The 24,883-nt window shown below is 43.3% G+C and overlaps 1 protein-coding gene across 4 annotated transcripts in view; it reads left to right on the top strand.

The window, feature by feature from the left end:
* Positions 1-16,132, top strand: part of MCM10 (minichromosome maintenance 10 replication initiation factor) — a 46,675-nt gene extending 30,543 nt beyond the window's left edge. For all 4 annotated transcript variants that reach the window (XM_024254132.3, XM_024254134.3, XM_063727492.1 and 1 more), the window contains exons 14-20: positions 1,301-1,529; positions 2,964-3,105; positions 4,016-4,134; positions 6,928-7,041; positions 9,735-9,880; positions 14,877-14,919; positions 15,013-16,132. In XM_024254132.3, coding sequence (XP_024109900.2) covers positions 1,301-1,529; positions 2,964-3,105; positions 4,016-4,134; positions 6,928-7,041; positions 9,735-9,880; positions 14,877-14,919; positions 15,013-15,096 — 877 coding nt within the window. In that variant the 3' untranslated portion in view covers positions 15,097-16,132. The remainder of the gene's footprint in view (positions 1-1,300; positions 1,530-2,963; positions 3,106-4,015; positions 4,135-6,927; positions 7,042-9,734; positions 9,881-14,876; positions 14,920-15,012) is intronic.
* The last annotated feature ends 8,751 nt before the right edge of the window (positions 16,133-24,883 follow it).

Raw genomic sequence — 24,883 nt, forward strand, 5'->3', positions numbered from 1 at the left:
TACGTGGACACAGAAATATGTACGGAGAGGGGGCCTCTTGGGAAATAGAGAATGCCCATCGGCTTGAAGGCATTGCGTAATGAAAATTTTCAGAATTTTGTTGGCCAAGGAAACCTTATCTTTGCGCAGGATTTGATAGGCAGTTTGCAAACACAGCCTAGAGCTTGCAAGAGTGGCTGTGGGGTTGGGAAGAGTACTGCTCTGGGATGGCCTGGCTCTCATCCTGAATCTGGCGCTTGTGAGTAATGTGATCCTAGGCCTCAGTTTCTTCATCGATCGAATGAGAAGTTTGGACTAGATGATTTCTGGGGTTTGTTATTTGTTTTTAAATATCTCTTATGAGGCTGGCTCGGTGGCTCATGTCTGTAATCCTAGCACTTTGGGAGGCCGAGGCAGGCAGATCACCTGAGCCCAGGAGTTTGAGACCAACCTGAGCAACATGGCGAAATCCTGTCTCTACAAACAGTACAAAAATTAGCTGGGCATGGTGGTGCACACTGTGGTCCCAGCTACTCGGGAGGCTGAGGTGGGAGGATCACCTGAGCCTGGGAGGCAGAGGTGGCAGCGAGCTGCAATCATGCCAGTGCACTCTAGTCTGGGTGACAGAGCAAGACCCTGTCTCCAAAAATGAAAGTAAAATAGCTCTTAAAACTATTTTTTGCCAGGCGTGATGGCTCACGCCTGTAATCCCAACACTTGGGAGGCTGAGGCACGAGAATCACTTGAACCCAGGAGGCAGAGGTTGCAGTGAGCCAAGATCATGCCACTGCACTCCAGCCTGGGTGACACAGCAAGCCTCTGTCTCAAAAAAATCAAAAAAAAAAAGGGGGATGTAAAATAATCGCTGCAAGTTACAGTGTTTTTCATTAATAACTTCCAAATGTCTCACATGTATTGTCTCTTCCCAGTAGCATAAACAAAGATGCAGGGAGGTGCAATGAGTTCCTACAGGCCCTAGAGCTGATGGTAGGGGTGGGAATACAGTTCACACCGCGCCTTCAGCTGTGTGCCTTGTGGATGACATCCACTGGACAGCCAATTGATAAAAACAGTTATCAGTTCTAAAGTGTTAGGACAATTACAGCTTATTCAAAGAAAACTCAATTAAGGAGGAGTTAGTAAAGCTAGTATTGTTCTTAGCGTGTGCAAATTTGAATTACCAGCCTAGAAGGGGACATTATTTTGCTAACAACTAGCTCCCAGCTGGTGGCCTGCCTGCTGCCTCCCAGTCCACTTTGAGTTCTAGAGTTTTTATTTTCGTAAACCCTGTTTGCATATTTTGACTGTATGTTCTTTAAAGATTTCTGCAGAGCTCAAGTGAAGTTGAGAGCCCAGCTGTGCCATCCTCATCAAGACAGCCCCCTGCTCAGCCTCCACGGACAGGATCCGAGTTCCCCAGGCTGGAGGGAGCCCCGGCCACAATGACGCCCAAGCTGGGGCGAGGTGTCTTGGAAGGAGATGATGTTCTCTTTTATGATGAGTCACCACCACCAAGACCAAAACTGAGTGCTTTAGCGGAAGCCAAAAAGGTAACTGGCATCTATTCTCTTTAACACTTGAGTTTGCATTCTGTAGGGCAGAGCTGGAGGAAAGACACACCTAATAGCTCTTTATTGATCGTGATCATTAGAGTCAGTGTAATTTGAAAACATGGTAGTGTCAACATAATACTAAAAGAAAGTTAGATCTGTTACCTCAACACTTTCTTGTCAGGCTACAAGTGGTAGCCTAGAGGAAGATAGTGTTTTATAACCAGAGGCATTGACAGTAGGAAAACAATTCTTGGAATTGTTGAGGTGAGACTATAAAATGGTGGTTTAAGGAATCCTTCTTTTTTTATGTTTTATTTATTTATTTATTTATTTTTTGAGATGGAGTCTCACTCTGTCACCCAGGCTGGAGTGCAGTGGTCCGATCTCGCCTCACTGCAGCCTCCGCCTCCTGGGTTCAATCAATTATCCTGCCTCAGCCTCCCGAATAGCTGGGATTACAGGTGCCCACCACCACGCCTGACTAATTTTTGTATTTTTAGTAGAGACAGGGTTTCACCATGTTGGCCAGGCTGGTTTCGAACTCCTGACCTCAAGCGATCCACCTGCCTCAGCCTCCCAAAGTGTTGGGATTACAAGCATGAGCCACTGTGCCCAGCCAGGAATGTATTTACTATGTAAAGATTCATACTTTGCAGATGTTATCTTATTTCATCCATACAACCATGACCTTCAAAGGTAGGTCAATGCTATATCATCATTTCCTTCTCTTTTTTTGTGTGTTTGTTTTGAGACAGGGTCTCACTCTGTCTCCCAGGCTGGTGTACAGTGGTGCAATCACAGCTCACTGAAACCTCCACCTCCCCGGGCTCAGGTGATCCTCCCACCTCAGTCCCCTGAGTAGCTGGGACTACAGGCATGCACTACCATGCCCAGCTAATTTTTGTATTTCTTGTAGAGATGAAGTCTCACTGTGTTGCTCAGGCTGGTTTTAAACTCCCAAGCTCAAATAATCCGCCTGCTTCGGCCTCCCAAAGTGCTGGGTTTACAATGAGCCACCATGCCAAGCCCCATTTCCATTTTATAAATGAAAAATTAAGTAATTTTCCTTGGGTTACGAGCTAGTCCGTGGCAGAGCTGGATGGAACTGTATCTTAATTCTCTCTGATTCTAAAACTTCCAAAATGGTGATGTGGCTCCTTTATGGATCTGGAAGCCTGCAGCCTCGCTGATGTCAAACTTGTTATATTTAAATAAACTAAGATTTTATTCATCAACATATAGACGTGTCTCCCATGCTATTATATTCTAGTAATTGTGTTAATAATGCTAAGTAAAATTAAGATATGTTCTGCCAATTTCTGTCAGAGAACAGCCAGAATTCACTGGTTAATAATAAAAAAGGGATTCAAGTCTATAAGTGCCTCTGTCATCTTTTAGATCTTTACCTCCCTCTCATTCCCTTTTTTCTAGTTAGCTGCTATCACCAAATTAAGGGCAAAAGGCCAGGTTCTTATAAAAACAAACCCAAACAGCATTAAGAAGCAAAAGGACCCTCAGGACATCCTGGAGGTGAAGGAACGTGTAGAAAAAAACACCATGCTTTCTTCTCAAGGTACTGCAGTTTCACAGTTAACAGTGGGAAAGAGAAACTGTTTCTAAGGGAAATATGTTCTAAACCCAAACCAGCACCCAGATATCAAGCAATTACTTCCATTTCCTCCTATATAGAATACCTAAATAGAATTTCTACGGGTGGAACTGATTTTTTTTTGACGGAGTCTTGCTCTGTTGCCAAGCTGGAGTGCAGTGGTGCAGTCTCGGCTCACTGCAGCCTCTGCCTTCTGGGTTCAAGCGATCCGCCTGCCTCAGCCTCACGAGTAAGTGGGACTACAAGCGCGCGCCACCACGCCCAGCTAATTTTTTGTACTTTTAGTATAGATGGGGTTTCACCATGTTGGCCAGGATGGTCTCGATCTCTTGACCTCGTGATCTGCCCGCCTTGGCCTCCCAAAGTGCTGGGATTACAGACGTGAGCTGGAACTGATTTTTTTATAATCACATTAAATTGGAATCAAATTGGGCACAATTTGAATACTTGGGAATATGATTGCTCATTGGATCTTTGTACATATATATTAGCATAAAGATTTACTTTGACAGAACTAGAATTCCTTTGTTTTAAATTGCCGTATCTTTATTTTTAAAACTCTGAAGTTGGCAATATCATTTTAACATAATTGTCAACATTATTTAATGTTGTTATCTGTTACTGTCGTCAGCTGCCTATTTGAAGGTGAAAAAGAGATTCTATTTAGTGGTAAAATCTGCCACCACCCTACATTCTGGGCTCAGCTTCTTGGCTCACCTCTGAGAGCTTTTCCCTGCTGGGACCAGCTGGGGTAGGTCAAGTTTGAAGGGCTGGTAGGCAGAGGAGGAGGGAGTGGGAGGGAGTGGAGTTGATGAGGCGCACTGGCTTTCTGAAATTTCTTGGTCACTGCTGATGTTTGTTCCTTGTGCCTTAGCTGAGGATGAATTGGAGCCTGCCAGGAAAAAAAGGAGAGAACAACTTGCCTACCTGGAATCTGAGGAATTTCAGAAAATCCTAAAAGCAAAATCAAAACACACAGGCATCCTGAAAGAGGTAAAAGCCCAAAAGCTCAAGGATGGTGTTGATGTCCGATGTCCTTCAAAGCCAAGGTGCTAGCTGTAGGACCAAGAATCTGTTGTTTGTTTTATTTTGTTTTTCTGAGATGGAGTCTCAGTCCGTGGCCCAGGCTGGAGTGCAGTGGCACAATCTTGGCTCACTGCAAGCTCCCCCTCCCAGGTTCAAGCGATTCTCCTGCCTCAGCCTCCCAGGTAGCTGGGATTACAGGCGCCTGCCACCACACCAAGAAAATCTTTGTGTTTTTAGTAGAGACAGAGTTTCACCATGTTGGCCAGGCTGATCTCTAACTCCTGACCTCAAGTGATCCTCCCGCCTTGGCCTCCCAAAGTGCTGGGATTACAGGCGTGAGCCACCATGCCCGTACCCAGCCAAGAATCTGTTTTTTACATAAATCTAGAAGTAGGTATATGTCAGTTTGTTTGAGTTTGCTTTGAAGAACAGGAGAATTTCTAATAGATTTTAGCTTTGTCCTTGTCTCTTTACTAAAGAATATCATTTGATTTAACATGACTTAAATAGATATCAATATTATAAAAATGTTTACATTTGGTTATGGCTGTGAAATTATGTTTAAATGGCTCTACACTGCTGCTATTTTCTGCCTTGCAATATGCAAAAAGAGTTTTCCCATTCCAGTATTTTTATATTGGCATTTCAAATGCTCTAAATCAGTAGTTAACCCCATCACACCCAAGGACCCTTTTTAATAATAAGTATTTTATATTGCTTCCTTATCTTGAAATAAAATTCATAGATAATATGAATTACCTATACTAGTCATTTCAAAAAAATCAATAAATATCCTAATGCAAATAAGAAAAAATGAAAATATTTGTGATAAAGATACAGATTTCATTATGGATTCATAAATGCAGAGGCAGAACTAGCTTAGGGGAAATAATAAAGTCGTCAGAGGCTTGGACTTATCAGTGTAAATGAGCCAGAAATGGAGGCGCACGTAGGTTTGTGTCTTGGTGAATAGCATGGACCTATTTCTTTGATAATGTAGGGGTTTTGTCAGTGGTTGGAGGGGTGTTCAGACAGGGTCTCCGTATGTTCCCCAAGCTGGTCTTGAACTCCTGGGCTCAAGCAATTCTCATATCTCAGCCTCCTGAGTAGCTAGGACTAGATAATGTACTTTTGGGGCGGTTGGGGAGGGTTGGGGAGGTTTTGGTTTTTTTGAGACAAGGTCTTTTTCTGTCCCCCAGGCTGGAGTGCAGTGGCGCCATCAGGGCTCACTGCAGCCTCGAACTCCTGGGCTCAAGTGATGTTCCCACTTCAGCCTCCCAAGTAGCTGGGACTACAGGCGCATCACCATGACTGGCTAATTTTTTTTTTTAATTAATTTTTTTTTTAGAGACAGGGTTTATCTATGTTGCCCAGGCTGGATTGTGTGTGTGTGTGTGTGTGTGTGTGTGTGTGTGTGTGTGTGTGTAAGTAAATAATCCTTAGAAACCAAAGCACCATTGTCCCTCAGTATATGCAGGAGTCTAGTTTTACTCTTGAAATAGTCAACATAGGTTAAAACCGTGCACAAATATTATAGGGTTGTGTAGAAAGCAGTTAGATTCTAGGGTTTTAATCAGGTTCCCCATCCACACAGATGTCTCATAGAGCACACAGAAGCCAGGCAGGATGAGAAGCAATCCTTGGTTGTGTTGGTGACTGTCGCGTGCATTGCAGACAGTGCAGCACCCCTGGTGCCCGCCAGCCGCAGAGGTAGCAATCATTGCAATGAAAAAGAAAGTGCTCCCACCAATTTTCAAAATATCCCCATTCAGTATCACTACTCCAAATGATCTGCTCTTCTTTGATTAACAAATAACTAATGAGACAGTTCTGCATCATATCTTTTCACTGGACTTGAAACTCAGGAGAGATGCCAGAGCTGACTCTGCAGCCTGCAGAGCTGAGCTCCTCGCCTCTGTGGCACCTGAGGCCCCGGGCCCTCCTGTCTGTGGAGCAGCACTAACCCCGTCGCTGCACCCACATTCTGCCACAAGCGTATCTGCCCTCAGGACTGTTCCCTGATGTTCCGTGCACCCAGGAAACTCACCAGTGGGGGCCTGGAATACCTTGTGTATGTGGAGTCTGTATCAGGACAGTAGAAATAACTGCCTTTGGGCACACACTTGACATAATTATACTGTCATGTTAGGAGTGTTTATTTGTATTTGGTGCTTTAAAAATCACCAAAATGGGCCAGGTGCGGTGGCTCATGCCTGTAATCCTAGCACTTTGGGAGGCCAAGGCAGACGGATCACCTGAGGTCAGGAGTTTGAGACCAGCCTAGCCAACAGGGTGAAACCCCATCTCTATTGAAAATCCAAAAATTTAGCTGGGCATCATGGCAGGCACCTATAGTCCCCACTACTCAGGAGGCTGGTGCAGGAGAATCACTTGAACCCAGGAAGTGGAGGTTGCAGTAAGGTAGAGATTGCACCACTGCACTCTAGCCTAGGTGACAGCGAGACTCCATCTCAAAAATAAAATAAAATAAAGTAAAATAAAAATAAAAATCACCAAATGCTCTCATGTCCCTTTGTTTTTGCTTATTAAGAGCTCATTTCTATGCATCATCATCTTTTGCTTTGCAGCTCATGAGGTGCTGTCCAGGGCCCTCTCACACTTAGTCTGCCTCTTCCATTCTGTTCTGTTTTGATTATTATCAGCTGAGTCATTTGAATAATCATCGAGTTACTCTTACTGCGCTGCCTGAGTGCATACTGGATTTAGTACCAGGTCTTCCATTATGCCCTGTCATTCCAGGCCGAGGCTGAGATGCAGGAGCGCTACTTTGAGCCACTGGTGAAAAAAGAACAAATGGAAGAAAAGATGAGAAACATCAGAGAAGTGAAGTGCCGTGTCGTGACATGCAAGACGGTGGGTGAAGGTGGGGGCTGCAGAAACCCATGGGCCCTGTGTGGTGCTTTTGTGACTCGGCAGCATGTGGAGAACCTGTGGGATCTGGGGCCCTATCTCGTGATGTGTCAGTTAATTAGGCTGGAAAGCAAAGGGCGCAGGTGGCCCAGGACCCAGCTTCCTGCCTGACCTGGCTGCTGAGCTCTGCTGATAGAGTGTTTGTTGAGGGGATTCTTCTCTCATTTGACCACAGCACCGAGTTTGGATGGGCCCTAACATCTCTTGCCCTGGACCACTGGGTCCGCATGGCTCTGACCACTCTTTCTCAGGTTCTGGCATATCCTTGCTCAGTGTTCTCAGGCCTTGGGACCATGGTTGAACCCCTTGGCTTCTCATGTTATGATCCACCACTGCTTCCCTATTCCTGGCTCAACCTGCTCTGTTGAGTCTCAAGCTAGAGTATGGATTATATCATCATCTGTGTTTGCAGAATTTTTATCATAAATCTGTTAGAAAAATCTAAGTCCTCTATTCTCAACATTGATTAAACATGGGAAGAAAGGGCTGGGTGCGATGGCTCATGCCTGGAATCCCAGCACTTCGGGATGCCAAAGCAGGAGGATCGCTTGAGGCCAAGAGTTTGAGACCAACCTGGGCAACATCATGAGACCCCATCTCAACAAAAAATAAAAAATTAGGCAGGTGTGGTGGTGCACACCTGTGGCTCCAGCTACTTGGGAGGCTGAGGCAGGAGGATCACTGAAGCCCAGGAATCCAAAGCTGCAGTGAGCTATGATCACGCCACTGCACCCTAGCCTGGGCAACAGAGCGAGATCCTATCTCAAAAAGAAAAAAGACAAGAAAGAAGAAAGCTCTTGCTGAACTCTGTTCCTTCCATTACCATTTGTTTTCACAATCCCTGTGTGGCAAATCAGCCTACTTAATAAACCTGCAAAAGAGGTGGAAGTGGCGTAGCTTACCAAATGCACTTTTCTCTCTCTTATTCCTTTTAACACTTTAGCTCTCCTATGTATTTGGGGGTCAGCTCTGAATCAGCTACCACCAAAAGTATGGCTTCCTTGAGAAAGTTTCTGTCTTGGGGCATAAGTAAAGATGATTCTCTTAAACGCAATTTTTGGAAGACAGGAAATGCAAACCCACCATTGCATTTCACCTCAGATGACAGCTCTTACTCCAACACAGCAGTGGACCTGCAGGCGGACTTGGTGGGTTTGTCTCCTGTTGCTGCTGTAACAAATGATCACAGATGAGGTGGCCTAACACAATACACATTTATTGTTATTTTATTATGTATGTATGTATTTATTTATTTATTTTTGGAGACAGAGTCTTACTCTGTCACCCAGGTTGGAGTATAGTGGCACAATCTCGGCTCACTGCAACCTCTGCCTCCCTGGTTCAAGCGATTCTCGTGTCTCAGCCTCCCGAGTAGCTGGGATTACAGGCGCGCACCACACTGCCTGGCGAATTTTTGTATTTTTAATAGAGATGGGGTTTCACTATGTTGGACATGCTGGTCTGGAACTCCTGACCTCAGATGATCTGCCTGCCTTGGCCTCCCAAAGCGCTGGGATTACAGGCATGAGCCACCATGCCTGGCCTCACAGTGTACAATTTATTAGCTCTTATGTAGGTCAGAAGTCTGTGTGGGTCTTGCTGGGCTAAAATCAGGGTGTAGCCAGGGCCGGGTTTCTTGCAGATGGGGCTGCTGTAGGGGAGAATCATCTCCTGGCCCAGCTTCTAAGTCACAGCATTCTTGCCTGTCCTCACTTCCTCCACACAGCCAGCGGCAGCGGGTTGAGCTGTCACCTTGCAGCCCTGAGCTCCTCTTCCACGTTTAAGGGTCCTTGTGATTTCATTGGGCCCACCCAGATCATCTAGGACAATCTCCCTATCCATTAACAACCTGAATTTCACCTGCAGCCTCGATTCCCCTTCCCTCTGGACCATCACACACTCACAGTTTCGGGGAGTAGGGAGTAGCCACATTTTTAGGGGGCTATCGTCATGCCAGCGTTGGGCTCACCACTCTGCTGTGCACTTTCTGAGGTTGTCCAAGTGTTGAGTTATTGATCAAACTCAGTGTAATTCCCAGAAGTTACATCGCTCTCTCCTGCACGTGTTTTGCTGCTCACCCACCCCTTCTCATTCTCTTCGGTCCTTCTGAGGATCGAAATTAAAAGTGAATTCCTTCATCTCTCTGTCTTGGCTTTGCTGCTAATAGGGAGTAAGAAGAAGCCTATATCCTTTTTATACATCATAGAAGAGAATGAAAGAGCTGCTGGTCAGTCTTTCTAAACAGATCCCAACCCTCAGCATCCTATGTAAAGCAAGGGGCCGTAATGACTCTAGCACAGACTGACCGAAGCTATTTAGGGGTTTACAGTACGTTTCCTCTCCTGCCCTTGCTTTTGTCAGCATGGAACATGTTACACAATAACAGAAAGTTATTGTGTACTTTGTGCCTGATCAGAAATTGGGCCAAACGTGAGAAACGGTGGTATCAGTGTGAGGGAGTCGGGCAATCACACGGGTCACTGTAGCAAGAGGCAAAGGTGGCCCAGTTGCCTAGCAAGGGCCCGGGTGGTGATGAGAGACCAGGTGGTCATGGAGCAGATTGCCCTGACTGCAGCTGAGCATTTGTCCTCAAAGGCTCTTCACCGGCAGTGTGGGTTTTTCGTTGCTCTGTGCAGTGCGCCTACACCCACTTCAAGCTGCTGGAGACCTGCGTCAGTGAGCAGCACGAATACCACTGGCACGACGGCGTGAAGAGATTTTTCAAATGTCCCTGTGGAAACAGAAGCATCTCCTTGGACAGACTCCCGAACAAGCACTGCAGGTATGAGAATCACCTGGAGCTCTTTGTCCCACGTGGGGATTTTCATCTCTTTTTCCAGAGTCTGTGATTCTGTTCCCTTGGAACGTTGGATGATCATTCCATGCCTTCCTATAGCTCCAGGCTACCCTTGGGACTCAAGCTGTTAACTGAAATCCCTGGAAGGAAGGGACCCTGCCCTTTCACTGCTGTCCCCAGCACCTAATATAGTGCCTGGCCCATAGGGGGTCCTCAGAAGTGTTTGTTGAATAAATAAGTGAAGAATCATAGGGTGGGGTGGTGAACATGTGTGTGTTTGTTAGGGGTTAGGATGCACATAATATTTTTTTCCTCTCTCTACTCCACAGAGTTATTTGATCATTTTAAATGTCTTTAGCTTGTGAGGACTGCTGTTCTTCAGTATCCAAGGGGCATTGGTCCCAGGACAGCACTCTTCCCCACAGGATACCAAAATCTGGATGCTCAAGTCTCTGATATAAAATAGTGTCATATTTGCATATAGCGTGCATACATCCTTCCATATACTTTAAATCATCTCTAGATTACTTAGAATACCTAATACAATGTAAATGCTGCAAATAGTTGTTATATTGTTTTTTTCTTTTTTTTATTATACTTTAAGTTTTAGGGTACATGTGCACAACGTGCACGGTAGTTACATATGTATACATGTGCCATGTTGGTGTGCTGCACCCATTAACTCGTCATTTAACATTAGGTATATCTCCTAATGCTATCCCTCCCCCCTCCCCTCACCCCACAACAGGCCCCAGTGTGTGATATTCCCCTTCCTGTGTCCATGTGTTCTCATTGTTCAATTCCCACCTATGAGTGAGAACATGCAGTGTTTGGTTTTTTGTCTTTTATTGTATTTTTTTTATTGTGCTTCCCGTGTGTGTGTGTGTGTGTGTGTGTGTGTGTGTGTGTGTGTGTATATACATATATATATTTTTTTTTTTTTTTTTTTTTAATTTGTATAAATTTAAGGGGCACAAGTGCGATTTTGTTACCTGGATAGTTTGTGTAGTGGTAAAGTCGGGGCTTTTAGTGTAGCCATCACCTGAAATAATGTACAGTGTATCCATTAAGTAATTTCTCCTCCCTCGCCCCCTCCCACCCTTCAGTGTCTATTATTCCGCCTTCTGCGTCCTTGCACACCCATGTTCGCTTCCATTTATAAATGGGTACGTGCAGTATTTGACTTTCTGTTTCTGAGTTTTTTCACTTAGGATAATGGCCTCCAGTTCCATCCACGTTGCTGTAAAAGACGCGACTGCATTCTTTGTTATGGCTGAGCAGTATTCCATTGTGTTTATGTACCAGATTTTCTTTATCCAGTCATCTCTTGATGGGCATTTAGGCTGATTCCATGTCTTTGCTATTGTGACTAGTGCTGCGATAAACATACATGCGCAGAAATCAGTATACCGATTTCTTGTTCTTTAGGTAGATACCCAGTAGTGAGATTGCTGGATTGAATGGTAGTTTTATTTTTAGTTCTTTGCGAAATCTTCCTATGTTTTCTATATGAGGTTGTGCTAATTTGCATTCCCACCAGTGTGAGCATTCCCTTTTCACCACATCCATGCCAGCATCTGGTTATTTTTTGCCTTTTTAATAATAGCCATTCTTACTGGTATAAGATGATATCTCTGATGATGAGTGTTTTTCCGAATACTTTGGACCCACGGATGGGATGGTTGAACCCACAGGTGTAGTGGGCTGACTGTGTGTTGTAAGGGTCTTTTGTTTCTCTTTTTACTTTTGGGGGCAACGTCAGATACGGAGGCAGAGCTGCCATGTTTGACAGTCAAGGAACATCATTCACGTAGAATATGACGATGGCACATCTGGAGCTGGGTTAAGGAACCCTCCCTGGTGCAGCATGCTGCCATCGCAGGTCCATCCAGTGCCCTCCCCGACTCATTCACGTGCTCTTCTTACCCATTCTCCCTCCATCCCATCCCTTCACACCATCCTCAGCCATTCTCCAATGGTTGCTGTGATCCTCTTGTTAGTTTTCTTGTGAACGTGTACTGCTTGCTCTGCAGCCATTTTTGTTTCACATAGGTGGTACAGAATTAGATGTCTCATTTGATTTCGTTTATCACTCGGCTCTGTGTTTGTAGGATGCGTCTGTGCTCGCTATGTTCATTGGGTCTGCTGTTCCTAACTGATGACAGTGCCCAAGGCAGCACCCATCACATTTTACCCGCGGGCACCCTACACCCTCCCCACACATGTCCCCTGGCCTCAGCCCCTCAGTGCTTTCACCTCAGTGAGTTCTTATTCTTGTTAAGAGCTCTCACTGGGATAGTATCACTGCCTTTTTGTGTGTTTGCTTATTCTCATTTGTTGTTTACTTCCTGGAGTTCATACTTTGCTCTCACTTCAGATTCTCCAGGGTGGATCCAGAGATCGAGTGGGAGGGAGCCAGGAACCCGGGCCAGTTCATCACTTTACCAGGAGCTGGCTTGCCAATTTTTCACAATCTAGATTATAATTTTTAAGTAGTTATTTATATATTGATACTTGACTTCTTTCCAAAATAGATGACTAAAAATGTCATTATAGCAAGAGCTTACGGAAAACGTTAGAAAAATTAAAAAAAATTCTGTTCATTAAGTACAGGGCACAAATGGAAGGGCACGATGCCTTTCAGCCTCCAGATGGCACTGTGATTGTAAGAACCATGCTTTTTCTGGACTTTTTGTCAGTTGCTTTTTTTTTTCCTTCTTTTTTTGAGACAGGGTCTCACTCTGTCATCCAGGCTGGAGTGCAGTGCCATGATCACAGCCCATTGCAGCTTTTAACTCATGGGCTCAAGCGATCCTTCTGCTTCTGCCTCCTGAGTAGCTGGGACTACAGGTGTGCACCACCACACCCAGCTAATTTTTTTAATTTACTTTTTTTATAGAGACAGGGTATCACTATGTTGTCCAGGCTGGTTTCAAACTCCTGGGCTCAAGTGGGCTCAGCTGCCCAAAGTGCTGGGATTACAGGCCTGAGCCACCATGCTTGGCTAGTTCTTGATCTAGAACAGAAGTCAGCACACATTGCCTATAAAATGTCAGTGGTGAATATATTAGGCTTTGTGGGCCAGATGATCCATCACAACCACACGGCTCTGCTGGTGCAGCCTGAAAGCAACCATAGATGATACACGGGCAACTGGGCACGGCTGTGTTCAAATAAAACTTTATTTATAAAAACTGGTGATGTGCTGGATTGGGGTTGTAGTTTGCTGACTCCTAACTAGAATAGTGATTTTTTTTTTTCACAATTTTATCATTGATCTACATGTAGGCTACCAGAGTTCTCTTCATTGATACTGAACCAGTTTCTAGAGGTGGAAGGTGATGGTTGGGAGGCTGTAAGTAAGGGCTAAGGCCACTGGCGTGCCACCTTTCAGGGCAGGAATTGTGATACGGTTTGGCTGTGTCCCCACCCAGATCTCATCTTGAATGGTAGCTCCCATAATTCCCACAAGTTGTGAGAAGGACTCAGTGGGAGGTAATTGAATCATGGGGCAGATCTTTCCCAGGCTGTTCTCATGATAACAAATAAGTCTCATGAGATCTGATGGTTTTATAAAGGAGAGTTCCCCTGCACACGCTGTCTTGCCTGCCGCCATGTAAGACATGCCTTTGCTCTTCCTTCGTCTTCCACCATGATTGTGAGGCCTCCCCAGCCATGTGGAACTGAGTCCATTAAACTTCTTTCCTTTATAAATTACCCAGTCTTGGGTATGTCTTTATTAGCAGCATGAGAACAGACTAATACGAGTAGACTGTAAGCTAGGTAAGGGGAAGGGGAGACAGGCAGAGCATCCCCACCCCACCCAACCCTCTGAAATCCAAGGGAGCTGGCAGACATACTTCCTTGGCTTTATTATATGTCTTCTCTCTTTCTCTCTCTTTTCCCCAGAGTAAACTTCGTAGGAAATAAGTTTTCACCATAGTGTTCACATCTCTTCTCAGGGTGGAAGTCACCCACCATTTTAAAAACAAGAGCAAGAAGGGCTGGACTTGGTGCCTCATGCCTGTAATTCCAGCACTTTGGGAGGCTGAGGCAGATGGAACACTTGAGCCCAGGACTTCAAGACCAGCCTGGGCAACATAGTGAGACTCCCCATCTCTACAGAAATTTAAAAATGAGCTGGGCATGGCAGTGTACACCTTTGGTCCCAGCTACTCAAGAGGCTGAGGCAGGAGGATCACTTGATCCCTGAAGATCAAGGCTGCTACAGTGAGCTGTGATCACACTACTGCGCTCCAGCCTGGGCCACAGAGTGAACCCTGTCTCTAAAAAAAAATAAAAACAAAACAAGAGTCCCTGGGCCCATTGAATAAAAAGAGAGTAAAGAGGCTGGGCGCAGTGCTCACACCTGTAATCCCAGCACTTTGGGAGGCTGAGGTGGGCAGATCACTTGTGCCCAGGAGTTTGAGGCCAGCATGGGCAACATGGCAAAATCCCATCTCTCCAAAAAAAAAAAAAAGGAAAAGAAAAGAAAGTGAGTAAAGGCTTTTGGGTTATAAAGAGAAAGGGAGAAAGATGATCCAGACTAGAAAGAAGATTATTCCTTTCTTAGCTCAACCTTTTTGCTCCAAAAAAAGAGGAGGAAGGGGCCAAACATAGATTATCCTGCACCAGAAGGCCAGCTCCTTAAATCTGAGTCTCATCCCAACCACCATCAGTTGTAAAAACCAAGGGTGCATTCATTACCTGCAGCACGTGGATCCCTGTGGTGCCATCATTTGAAGCTCCATCTCTGAAGCCTCTAGCTTTGTAAGGACCTACAGACCACTTCCCAAGTCATTGCAGTTTTATTTTTGTCGCATTCGAGCATAACCTCAGATTTGGCATACAATACGAATGTCACCTTGAACAGCTTCTCCTTGAATGGGGGCCTAATCTCTCCAGGTGCAGTGAGCACCATCGTCTTTACATGAGTGGGCCTGCACCACCCTGCTGAATAAATCCATCTGTTCTGTTTCAGTAACTGTGGCCTCTACAAATGGGAACGGGACGGAATGCTAAAGGTATGCCATTCGCGTACTAATTTTTCACTCCTTTTAGTGACCCATGCTAGTAATGTGGAACCATCTCCTATTAAAATATTTTCATTTTTCTAGGAAAAGACTGGTCCAAAGATAGGAGGAGAAACTCTGTTACCGAGAGGAGAAGAACATGCTAAATTTCTGAACAGCCTTAAATAACCCGAACTTCAGACATTTTCCCACAGCCTTCCTGGCCTCCTGTGACTCTGGAAAGCAAAGGATTGGCTGTTTATTGTCCATTGATTCCTGATTGACGCCGTCAAAAACAAATGCTTGTTAAGCCCATAAGCTTTGCCTCCTTACTTTCTGCCATTGTGTTGGTTTGATACCACATTTAACATTGACATTTAAGTGGAAAACCAAGTTATCATTGTCTTTTCTAAGCTCAGTGTGGATGATTGCATTACTTCATTCACTGAAGTTTTTGCCCAAAAATTGGAAGGTAAACAGAGAGATATGTTTCTGTATCTTTTGGTTATAGAGTGTTCACTTCTTTGTCATAACAAAATTCTAGTGCTTATACGAACACCCAGAGGCAAAAGAATTAATTTAGCTTAATTCTCACTCCAGGTAAGTTGCTTAACTCCTGGGCTTCAGTTTTCTCATCTGTAAAATCAGGAAGATTGGACTAAGTGATCCTGAAATGTATTTTTTAGCACTGGATTTCTACAAATAATAAAACTTTTTCCCATCTAGATAATGATGATCACTGCCTTTAATATAGTCTTGATGTACGGACATTAAAAGCCAGATTTCTTCATTCAGTTCTGTTATCTCTGCTTTACTCTTTGAAATTGATCAAGCAACTGAACCACTTTGCACTTCAGTTTATATATAGAAAGAAGGCTCTCTGCTCTTACATTACTGTGGAGCCCTGTGATAGAAATATGTAAAATCTCATTTTTTTTTTTTAATTTTTTTTATTTTTTACGACAGGGTCTCGCTTTGTCACCCCGGCTGGAGGGCAGTAGTGCGATCGCGGCACACTGCAGCCTCGGCTTCCCTGGGCTCAAGTGATCCTCCCACCTCAGTCTCCCAAATAGCTAGGACTACAAGCGTTTGTTACCAAGCCCAGCTAATTTTTGCATTTTTTTGTAGAGATGGAGTTTTGCCATGTTGCTCAGGCTGGTCTCAAACTCCTGAGCACTAGTGATCCACCCACCTCTGTTTCCCAAAAAAAAAAAAAAGAATGAAAGGTCAACCCCTATGCAAATTACCACAGCAAAGGTTTCATTCAGGAGATTCTTCCATCTGGGCAACCTGGTTTTCCAAATATCATTTGACCTAAGTGAATGTTGATACAAGCTAAAGATTGGGTAAATTGGTTGAATTATTGTATTGAAGCTTGAGCTCTAGCTAAAAGTAATTTAGGTTTCCCCTAAGATGTTATTATGTTAGGGACATAACACTTTTGGGAGGTTGTTGTGGGAGACGGTTGATTTAGGTTTTCAAAAGCTAGAAATAAAATTTACATGCCTTAGATTTCATAAAACTCTGCTCTAATTGGGTGGAAGGTGCTGTATGTAACTCGTGTTCCTCCTAAGGTTATGTCCTAATAACTATTTTTTTAGGAGTATACTTCTACTTTATAGAAGGTTGCTTTTAATTTTTTGTAACAAAGAAAAGAATAAAGTATTTATTAATAAGAACCAGAAAGCACTTGAAACTGATGTTTTTAATGGCTCGTTTAGGGTAGATTTATTTATCTCATTAACTTAAAACAACAGCTATGTGTATGAAATAGGTCACAACAGAACTTGAACACCAGGTTGGTGTCTGAGCAATCCCTTTCTTATGGGAAAAACAATGTTCTTGTTTGAACAGAGGGTATCATTGCAGTCAGTATTCACTTGTATATTGTTATATAAGTTGTATAATATGCTTGTAAAGGCTGAGGGTGAGCTGTATCTGGATGCCTTTTTACAATTTTATTTTAACTTTTAAAATAAATTTAAAACATAATTGTCACTTCTTAGTTTTGCTCAATCTTGGGGGACTTTGCTTTGAGGTGCTCTGTGCATGTGCTTTCTTAGCATATTTGGGGATGAGAAGCGGTCGGTAGGGGTGGGGTAGGGAAACTTGTTACTTTATTTTACTTATTTTTTTGAGACAGAGTCTTGCTTTGTCACCCAGGCTGGAGTGCAGTGGCGCAATCTCGGCTCACTGCAACCTCCACCTCGCAGGCTCAAGCAATCCTCCCACTTCAGCCTCCCGAGTAGCTGGGACTACAGGCGCGTGCCACCGTGCCCGGCTAATTTTTGTATTTTTAATAGAGAAGGGGTTTCACCATGTTGCCCAGGCTGGTCTCAAACTCCTGGCCTCAAGTGATCCACCTGCCTCGGCCTCCCAAAGTCCTGGGATTACAGGCATGAGCCACTGTGCCCAGCCTAATCCTACCTTCCTTATCAACCTTTATGAAATGCTTTCATGCAAATCCAACATACGTGTTTTATTTTTCTTAACCTGTCATTGGTAACGTAGGGATTAAATGTGTAATCACAGGCCACTGGAACAGGTAAGTACACAGTGATCTGAACTAGCAAACAAAAACAACCATGTCCTTCGAGGAGAACCTGGTTGATCTAAATTTTATAATCTTCACAATAGATTTTTTTTTTTCTTTTTACTGTGCCTTTTTCTGTTTAGAGGAAATAAATGGCTTCCTAAAGAAAATCATCTTTGTCTCGAGTTTTGTTAAAATAAATTTTCCCTTTCCAAACATCAAAAGGAAATCTGAAGTATTTTAGATACCAACCATCCTGAATAGTAAATGAGGAACTTCTGAATAATAGGTGTGGAATTTTCCCCAAAGGGAACTTCAACATTCAAAGCTTCAGGCGGACTGATGGATAACAAAGTTGACAGGAAGAGATTGCATGGATTGGGTTTCTGTGTAGAAGCTGATGAAGACAGAAGTAAAGCTTGATGTTTGTAGCAGGTGAAATCATACCTAATGACATTTTAGAAAATCTGGAGCACAAATCTGTTTGCATAAGTATATCTCTAGTAGCAACCCATTAGGTGTAAAATAGACTTCTCTGATCCCATGGCTAGAGATTTGGAAATACAGCTTTCAGGAATGATGGGTGAAATCTGACCAGGCGCGGTGGCTCATGCCTGTAATCCCAGCACTTTGGGAGGCTGAGGTGGGTGAATCACCTGAGGTCGGGAATTGGAGACCAGCCTGGCCAACGTGGTGAAACCCCGTCTCTACTAAACAGAAAAAAATTAGCTGGTCATGGTAATGCACACCTGTAAGTTGGTTAAGTAATTTGGAAATAAGATCTGAAACAGAATTGGAACCAAGTCTGTGGGAACACTGCTTGACCAAGACTTCTATAGTAGGTTTTTGGTTTTTTCAGAGTCTCACTCTGTTGCCCAGGCTGGAGTGCAGTGGTGTGATCTCGGTTCACTGCAACCTCCGCCTCCCAGGTTCAAGCAATACTCCTGCCTCATCCCCCCAGTAGCTGGATTACAGGCACGTGTATAGTGATATTTTTAAAATCAACTGTGTTAAAGTATAAATTTCATATAGTAAAAGGCGCATATCTTAGGTATGCAGTTGGCTACATTCAGACAAATGTATACATCTGCATAGCCACACCACAAGCAAGATATGAGACATTGCCATCATCCCGAAAGGCCTATGCCTCTTCCCAGCCCCAACCCATCACTCATCTATTTTCATCACTATCGTGTAGATTTGTCTTTCCTAGAGTTTCATATACACAGAGTCATACGGGACACACTTTGGCTTCTTTCACTGGGCATAATATTTGGCAATTCATGTTGCATGGATCCATGGTTTATTGTATTGTATGAATATGCCCCAGAATTTATTCACCTGTTGGTGGGCATTTGGGTTGGATTTCCAGTTTGGGGGTGTCCTGAATAAAGCTGCTATAAATGTTCAGGTATAAGTCTTTCTGTGGCTATGTTTTTGTTTCTCTTGGGTAAGTATCTAGGAATGGAATTTCTAGGTTATGTGTTAAGTATACGTTAGCTTTGTAAGAAACTGCCAAACTATTTTCCAACACGGTTGTACCATTTTCCGCACTAACTAGTAATGCACGAGAGTTCCATTTACCCAACTTCCCCACCAATACCTTTTTCATTTTAGCCACTCTGATAGGGTCTGTGGGACAGACCCAGGCTGAGCAATGGATGAAAGGAGTACTCAGACACAGGTATGCAGTGTAAGAGCAGCTAGGGGGCTGTGCGGCTCTAGGGGCCAAAGTGCAGCAGCCGGAAGCTTTGCTTCTTTTATTTGCTGCTTTTTTTATTTGCTGCTTGCTTTTATTCAGTGCAGGCATAATGCAGAAAGCCTGGAGCAAACACAGTCTGTGGGTAATTAACATTTACTGTTCCCCTTTCAAGGAACGTTTGTGCGCCTGATCAAAGGTGGTCAACATAAGTAAACAAGCCTGTTTAAGATAAATTCCCCTACACTCCCTTGTACCTGTTCCTTGCCCTCTGCCTCAGGGTTAGAGAACAGCTGCCTTCAGCTATTCTCCCCCGAAGCTTTGCAGAGCCTTCTGAGCTTTCCGAAAGCCTGTTTCTTTCGCTGTAGTTCCACCACTCTTATCGATCTCCTACAGATAGATGTGTAATAGAATCTCATTGTGATTTTAATTTGCATTTCCCTGATGACCAATAATATTGAGTATCTTTTCATGTGCTGTTGACCGTTTGATGTCTTTTTTGGTAAACTGTAACATGTTTTTCTGTATTTTGGGAATAGGAATACCTCCTTTTTTTGGGCTTTGCAGATACTGCGATTTTTAACCCTGCATCAAGCAAGCCTGTTGGCACCATTTTCCCAGTGACATGTGCTCACATTGTGTAGCTGTTACATACTGGTAATTTTCACAATGTTTCAAACTTTTTCATTATTATTATATCTGTTATGGTGATCTGTGATCAATGATCTTTGATGTTACTATTGTAATTGTTTTGGGGTGCCAGGAACTGTGCCCATGTAAGTAGCAAACTGAATCGATAAATGTGTGTGCTGACTTTTCCATCGATCAACCATTCCCCCATTTCTCTCCCCTCCTCAAATCTCCCTATTGCCCGAGACACAACAATATTGAAATTAGTCCAATTAATAACCCTACAATGGCCTCTAGGTGTTCGACTGAGAGAGTCCTGCATCTCTCACTTTAAATCAAAATCTGAAAGTGATTAAGCTTGGTCAGGAAGGCATGTTGAAAGCTGAGATAGGCTGAAAGCCACACCTCTTGCACCAGTTAGCCAAGTTGTGAATGCAAATGAAAAGTTCTTGGAGGAAATTAAAAGTTACTCTAGTGAACACACAAATAATCAGAAAGTGAAACAGACTTATTGCTCATATGGAGAAAGTTTTAATGATTTGAGTGGAAAACAAGGCTCTAACTTTCTTCAATTCTGTGAAGGCTAAGAGGCGTGAGGAAGCTGCAGAAGAAAAGTTGGAAGCTAGCAGAGGTTGGTTCATGAGATTTGATGAAGATGCTGTCTCCATAATACAAAAGTGCAAGGTGAACAGCAAGTGTAATATGGAAGCTACAGCAAATTATTCAGAAGATCTATCTAAGGTTATTGATCACGGTGGCTACAGCAAACTTTTTTTTTTTTGAGACTGAGTCTTCCTCTGTCACCCAGGCTAGAGTGCTGAGTGGTGCGATCTCAGCTCTCTGCAACCCCTGCCTCCCAGGCTCAAGCGATTCTCCTGCCTCAGCCTCCCAAGTGGCTGGGACTACAGGTGCACACCACCACGCCCGGCTAATCTTTTGTATTTTTAGTAGAGATGGGGTTTCACCATGTTGGCCAGGCCGGTCTCAAACTCCTGACCTCAGGTGTTCCGCCTGCCTCAGCCTCCCAAAGTGCTGGGATTACAGGTGTGAACCACCGTGCCTGGCCCACTAAACAGATTTTTAATGTATACAAAACAGCCTTCTGTTGGAAGAAGATGCCATCTAGGACTTTGATAGCTAAAAATAAATCAATGCCTGTTTTCAAAAGACAGGCTGACTCTCCTGTTAGAGACTAAGACCGCTGGTGACTATAAGTTGAAGTCAATACTCATTTATTATTCCCCAAATCCTAGAACCCGTAAGAAGATTTATGCCAAATCTACTCTGTGCTCTATAAATGGAAAAGTAAAGCCTGGATTGGAGCACATCTATCTACAGCATGGTTTATGGAATACATTAAGCCCACCGTAGAGACCTCTTGCTCAGAAAAAGATTCCTTTCAAAATATTACTGCTTGTTGACAATACACCTGGTCATCCAAGAGCTCTGACAGAGATGTACAAAGAGATTAATGTATTCATGCCTGCTAACACATCCTCCATTCTGCAACCCATGGATTGAGAAGTCATTTCGACTTTCAAGTCTTATTTTTATGACTTTTTAAATTTATTCTTTTATTTTTAGATGGAGTCTTGCTCTGTCACCCAGGCTGGAGTGCAGTGGCGTGATTTCGGCTCACTACAACCTCAGCCCCCCAGGTTCAAGTGATTCTCTTGCCTCAGCCTCCCGAGTAGCTGGGATTACAGACACCCACTGACACTCCCCGCCAATTTTTGTGTTTTTAGTGGAGACCGTTTCACCATGTTAGCCAGACTGGTCTGGAACTCCCGACCTCAGGTGATCCACCTGCCTCGGCCTCCAGAGTGTTGGGATTACAGGTGTGAGCCACCACACCCCAGCCACATCTGCAGTGACTTTCTAAAGGATATGCTACACTATTTTTTTCAGTAATGATTTCAGGATACCATTCTAATTGTGTAAATCACTTTAGTTTAAAAGTTCTGTCTCTAGCAGTTAAGGGATTTGTCCATAAGCAAATTTGTTAAATGTGAATGTTCTAGTCTACAACTGATGGTTTTGATATACTCTGTGATCTTACAATGTACTAACTCTATTTTTAAAAGTTTTGCTACTTTCCATATTATCTTGACTTTTGTAATTAAAAATAGTTTGAATACACATGGTTTAAGATGTTTAAAGGACAGAGGAATATAACACAAAATATAAATATAAAATATCTTGCCCCTCAGTGCCCTTCCGTTCTGTACTGAGTGCATTAAAAATTACAATTTAGAACATGAGTTAATAAAATCATAAGCTAGTACTCCAGACCTCAGTGCCTCGGAGGAATGGGATCATCATTTTTATTTCTGCAAGTCTTTAACTTGGGGGTTTACACACTAAATGATCCAGACTCACTAGTGTGTTATTTGAGACTCAAAAGTATTATTAGAGTGTCTAAACTAATGAGACATTATCTAGAAAAATGTTCACCTTTGTTTGCTTGTGAAATCAGGGTTCTTTTCAAACACATCCCCTTCAAACACTGCCATTCCTGTAGGAAGGTTTTTTTTGTTTTGGAAAGCTTTACAAAAACTGCTTAACTGTAAATTAACTATACAGATTTTTATTCGTGGTAGAAAGTTGGTTTAATAGGTAAACCAACTGGCATTAAACCAAGCATGGCATCCAACCAGGAGGACAGTTTTCTGTGAATACAGTGCAACCTTCCTGGTGTCGCTGGCTGAACAGCCTTCAGGGCTGACTCAGGATCTGAGCTAGCAGCAGGCTGAGCTTGCACTCCTGCCCAAAAACGTATCACTGGTCAAAAATAAACTGAAGTTTTTTTAAAAAAATAAAAATGGTCAGCACAGTGTTCCTGGCAGGAAAATAAATAAATAATAAAAATAGAAAAAAGTTTATATACTTAGATGTGTACAGATCACTCAAAGGAAACTCAAGACGATGGTGATAATGGTTTCTTTCAGGAGACCCAGGAGGGACTACCTTTCTACTGTATTCCTTTCTGTTCTTTAAAAATGTTAAACCATGGGTGTGCATTACCTGTTAGACTGTTTTTTTTTTTTTTTTGAGATGGAGTCTCGTGTACCTGTTAGACTATTTTTAATTTTAAAAAGCCAAGATAATGTGGAAAGTGAATAAAACATTTTTAAACATTTATAATTTTAAACATTATAAGATCACAGAGTATATCAGAGTTCTCAATTGTAGACTAGAACATTTATATTTAACCAATTTGTTTTGAGAGAAATCCCTTAAAGGCTAGAGACAGAACTCTTTTTAGAAACAGGGTCTTACTCTCTTGCCCAGTCTGGAGTGCAGTGGTGTCACATAGCTCACTATACCCTCAACCTCCTGGGCTCAAGCAATCCTCCCACCTCAGTCTCCCGAGTAGCTGGAACTACAGGCATGTGTCACCATGCCCAACTAATTTTAATTTTTTTTTGTAGAGATGGGATCTCACTATGTTGCCCAGGTCGGTCTCAAACTCCTGGGCTCAAGCGACGCTCCCACCTTGGCCTCTGAAAGTGCTGGGATTACAGGTGTGGCTCACCACGCCCAGCCTTTTAAATTATGAAAAACTTCCCAAAGAATTAGAACATAATTGGCAGAAAATGAATTAGAAATAAAATAACTCAACTCAATGTAACTGATAAAAACCACGTAAGTTAAACAAATTTTTTTAATCGTTCTGTGGCTCACAGAACTTACCACCTCCTTCTAAAAAATCTAAATAAACAAAGGCACATGACAATAAATTGTAAACTCTCTCCTGGAACACACAAAAACATTGTTTTTCCCTTGTACCTTTAACCTGCACTGGGAAAATGAAATTCCAACATATGCAAAATTGGTGAATAAAAATGAATGACAGATACATCCTTTGACAAGTTTGTTTTCAACTGCTTAGCTAGAACCCACTAAGAACTACAGGAAAGTAATGAAAGAACAGAAAAACCCAAGCAAAAGAAGCCCCAAAGGCCACACTTTTGACAAGGCCAATCTCCAAAATACAAACCGCCCTGTTCTAATTTCCTGTGAACTGTGGCTGTGCAGATCCCAGATCGCGTTACCTCTGTTATGCTTCTCCTGCCCAAGGAAATGACCGTGGCTGGCATTTGGTGAAGGAATTCTGGACCGAATTTGAAAACCCTGAAGTATAATGGAGCCCTTGTTAAGGATGGGGGTAGAACAAGGTAATGGAATTCTTATTCGGCTCCTTTCTGCCAGAGTTCTGTATCTAGAGCCACCAAGCTAAGTGTGAGCAAGGAAGAGGCAAGAACAGACTGTTTTGCTTTTTTTAAAGCAAGCCATTCTTGGTTTTTGACATCTGAAAAGCCCTGCATTCCTTCCTGTGGACACACGACAGGCAGGTGGTGCATGGTGTGGCTGTGAGTCAAGTTATGGGTTGACATCAACCTGATCAATACCATGCAGCAAAGGGGAACTGCCCTCTTGCCAGAAAGCACTGGGGTGTGTTATCCTGACCAATATGAACCAGATTGGGGCTTCTCTTGTTTCCCCATGGAAGTGACAGAGCAACACTTTGCCTTTTTTTCTATTGCACACTGAGTATTTTTTTTAAGTCATTAATTAAAAAAACAATAACAAAAAAAACCTTGTAAGCAGAGGCTACCTACCTCAGGGCCTGACTTGGCATCCAACCAGAGGGTCAGTTATGTGCAAATGTAGTGCAACCTCCCTGGTATCGCTGGCTGAACAGCCTGCACACCTGACTCAGGATCTGAGCTAGCAGTGGTTAAGCTTTCACTGCTGCCCAACTGCCAACCCCAGTTGGCAGGCTCACCATCCACTTGGTAACTGATCTAGAGATAGACGCATGTTGTTCTCAAATTTCATTTTTTCTTTTTCTTTCTTTTTTTTTTTTTTTAAGATAGGGTCTCACGCTGTCTGACAGGCTGGAATGTAGTGGCCTGATCATAGCTCACTGCACCCTCAAACTCCTGGCCTCAAACAATCCTCCTGCCTCAGCTTCCCAAAGCACTGGGATTACAGGTATGAGCCACCACACCTGGCCTTAAAGTTTTTCTGTTATACCAGTCTCTTCCATTGCTAGAACATTGCTTACTAAAAGCTGTGTGTCACTTTCAAGGAGGTTTGTGGAGAGCTGC

Source organism: Pongo abelii, chromosome 8 (genome assembly GCF_028885655.2).
Source record: "Pongo abelii isolate AG06213 chromosome 8, NHGRI_mPonAbe1-v2.0_pri, whole genome shotgun sequence".
NCBI classification, from domain to species: domain Eukaryota; kingdom Metazoa; phylum Chordata; class Mammalia; order Primates; family Hominidae; genus Pongo; species Pongo abelii.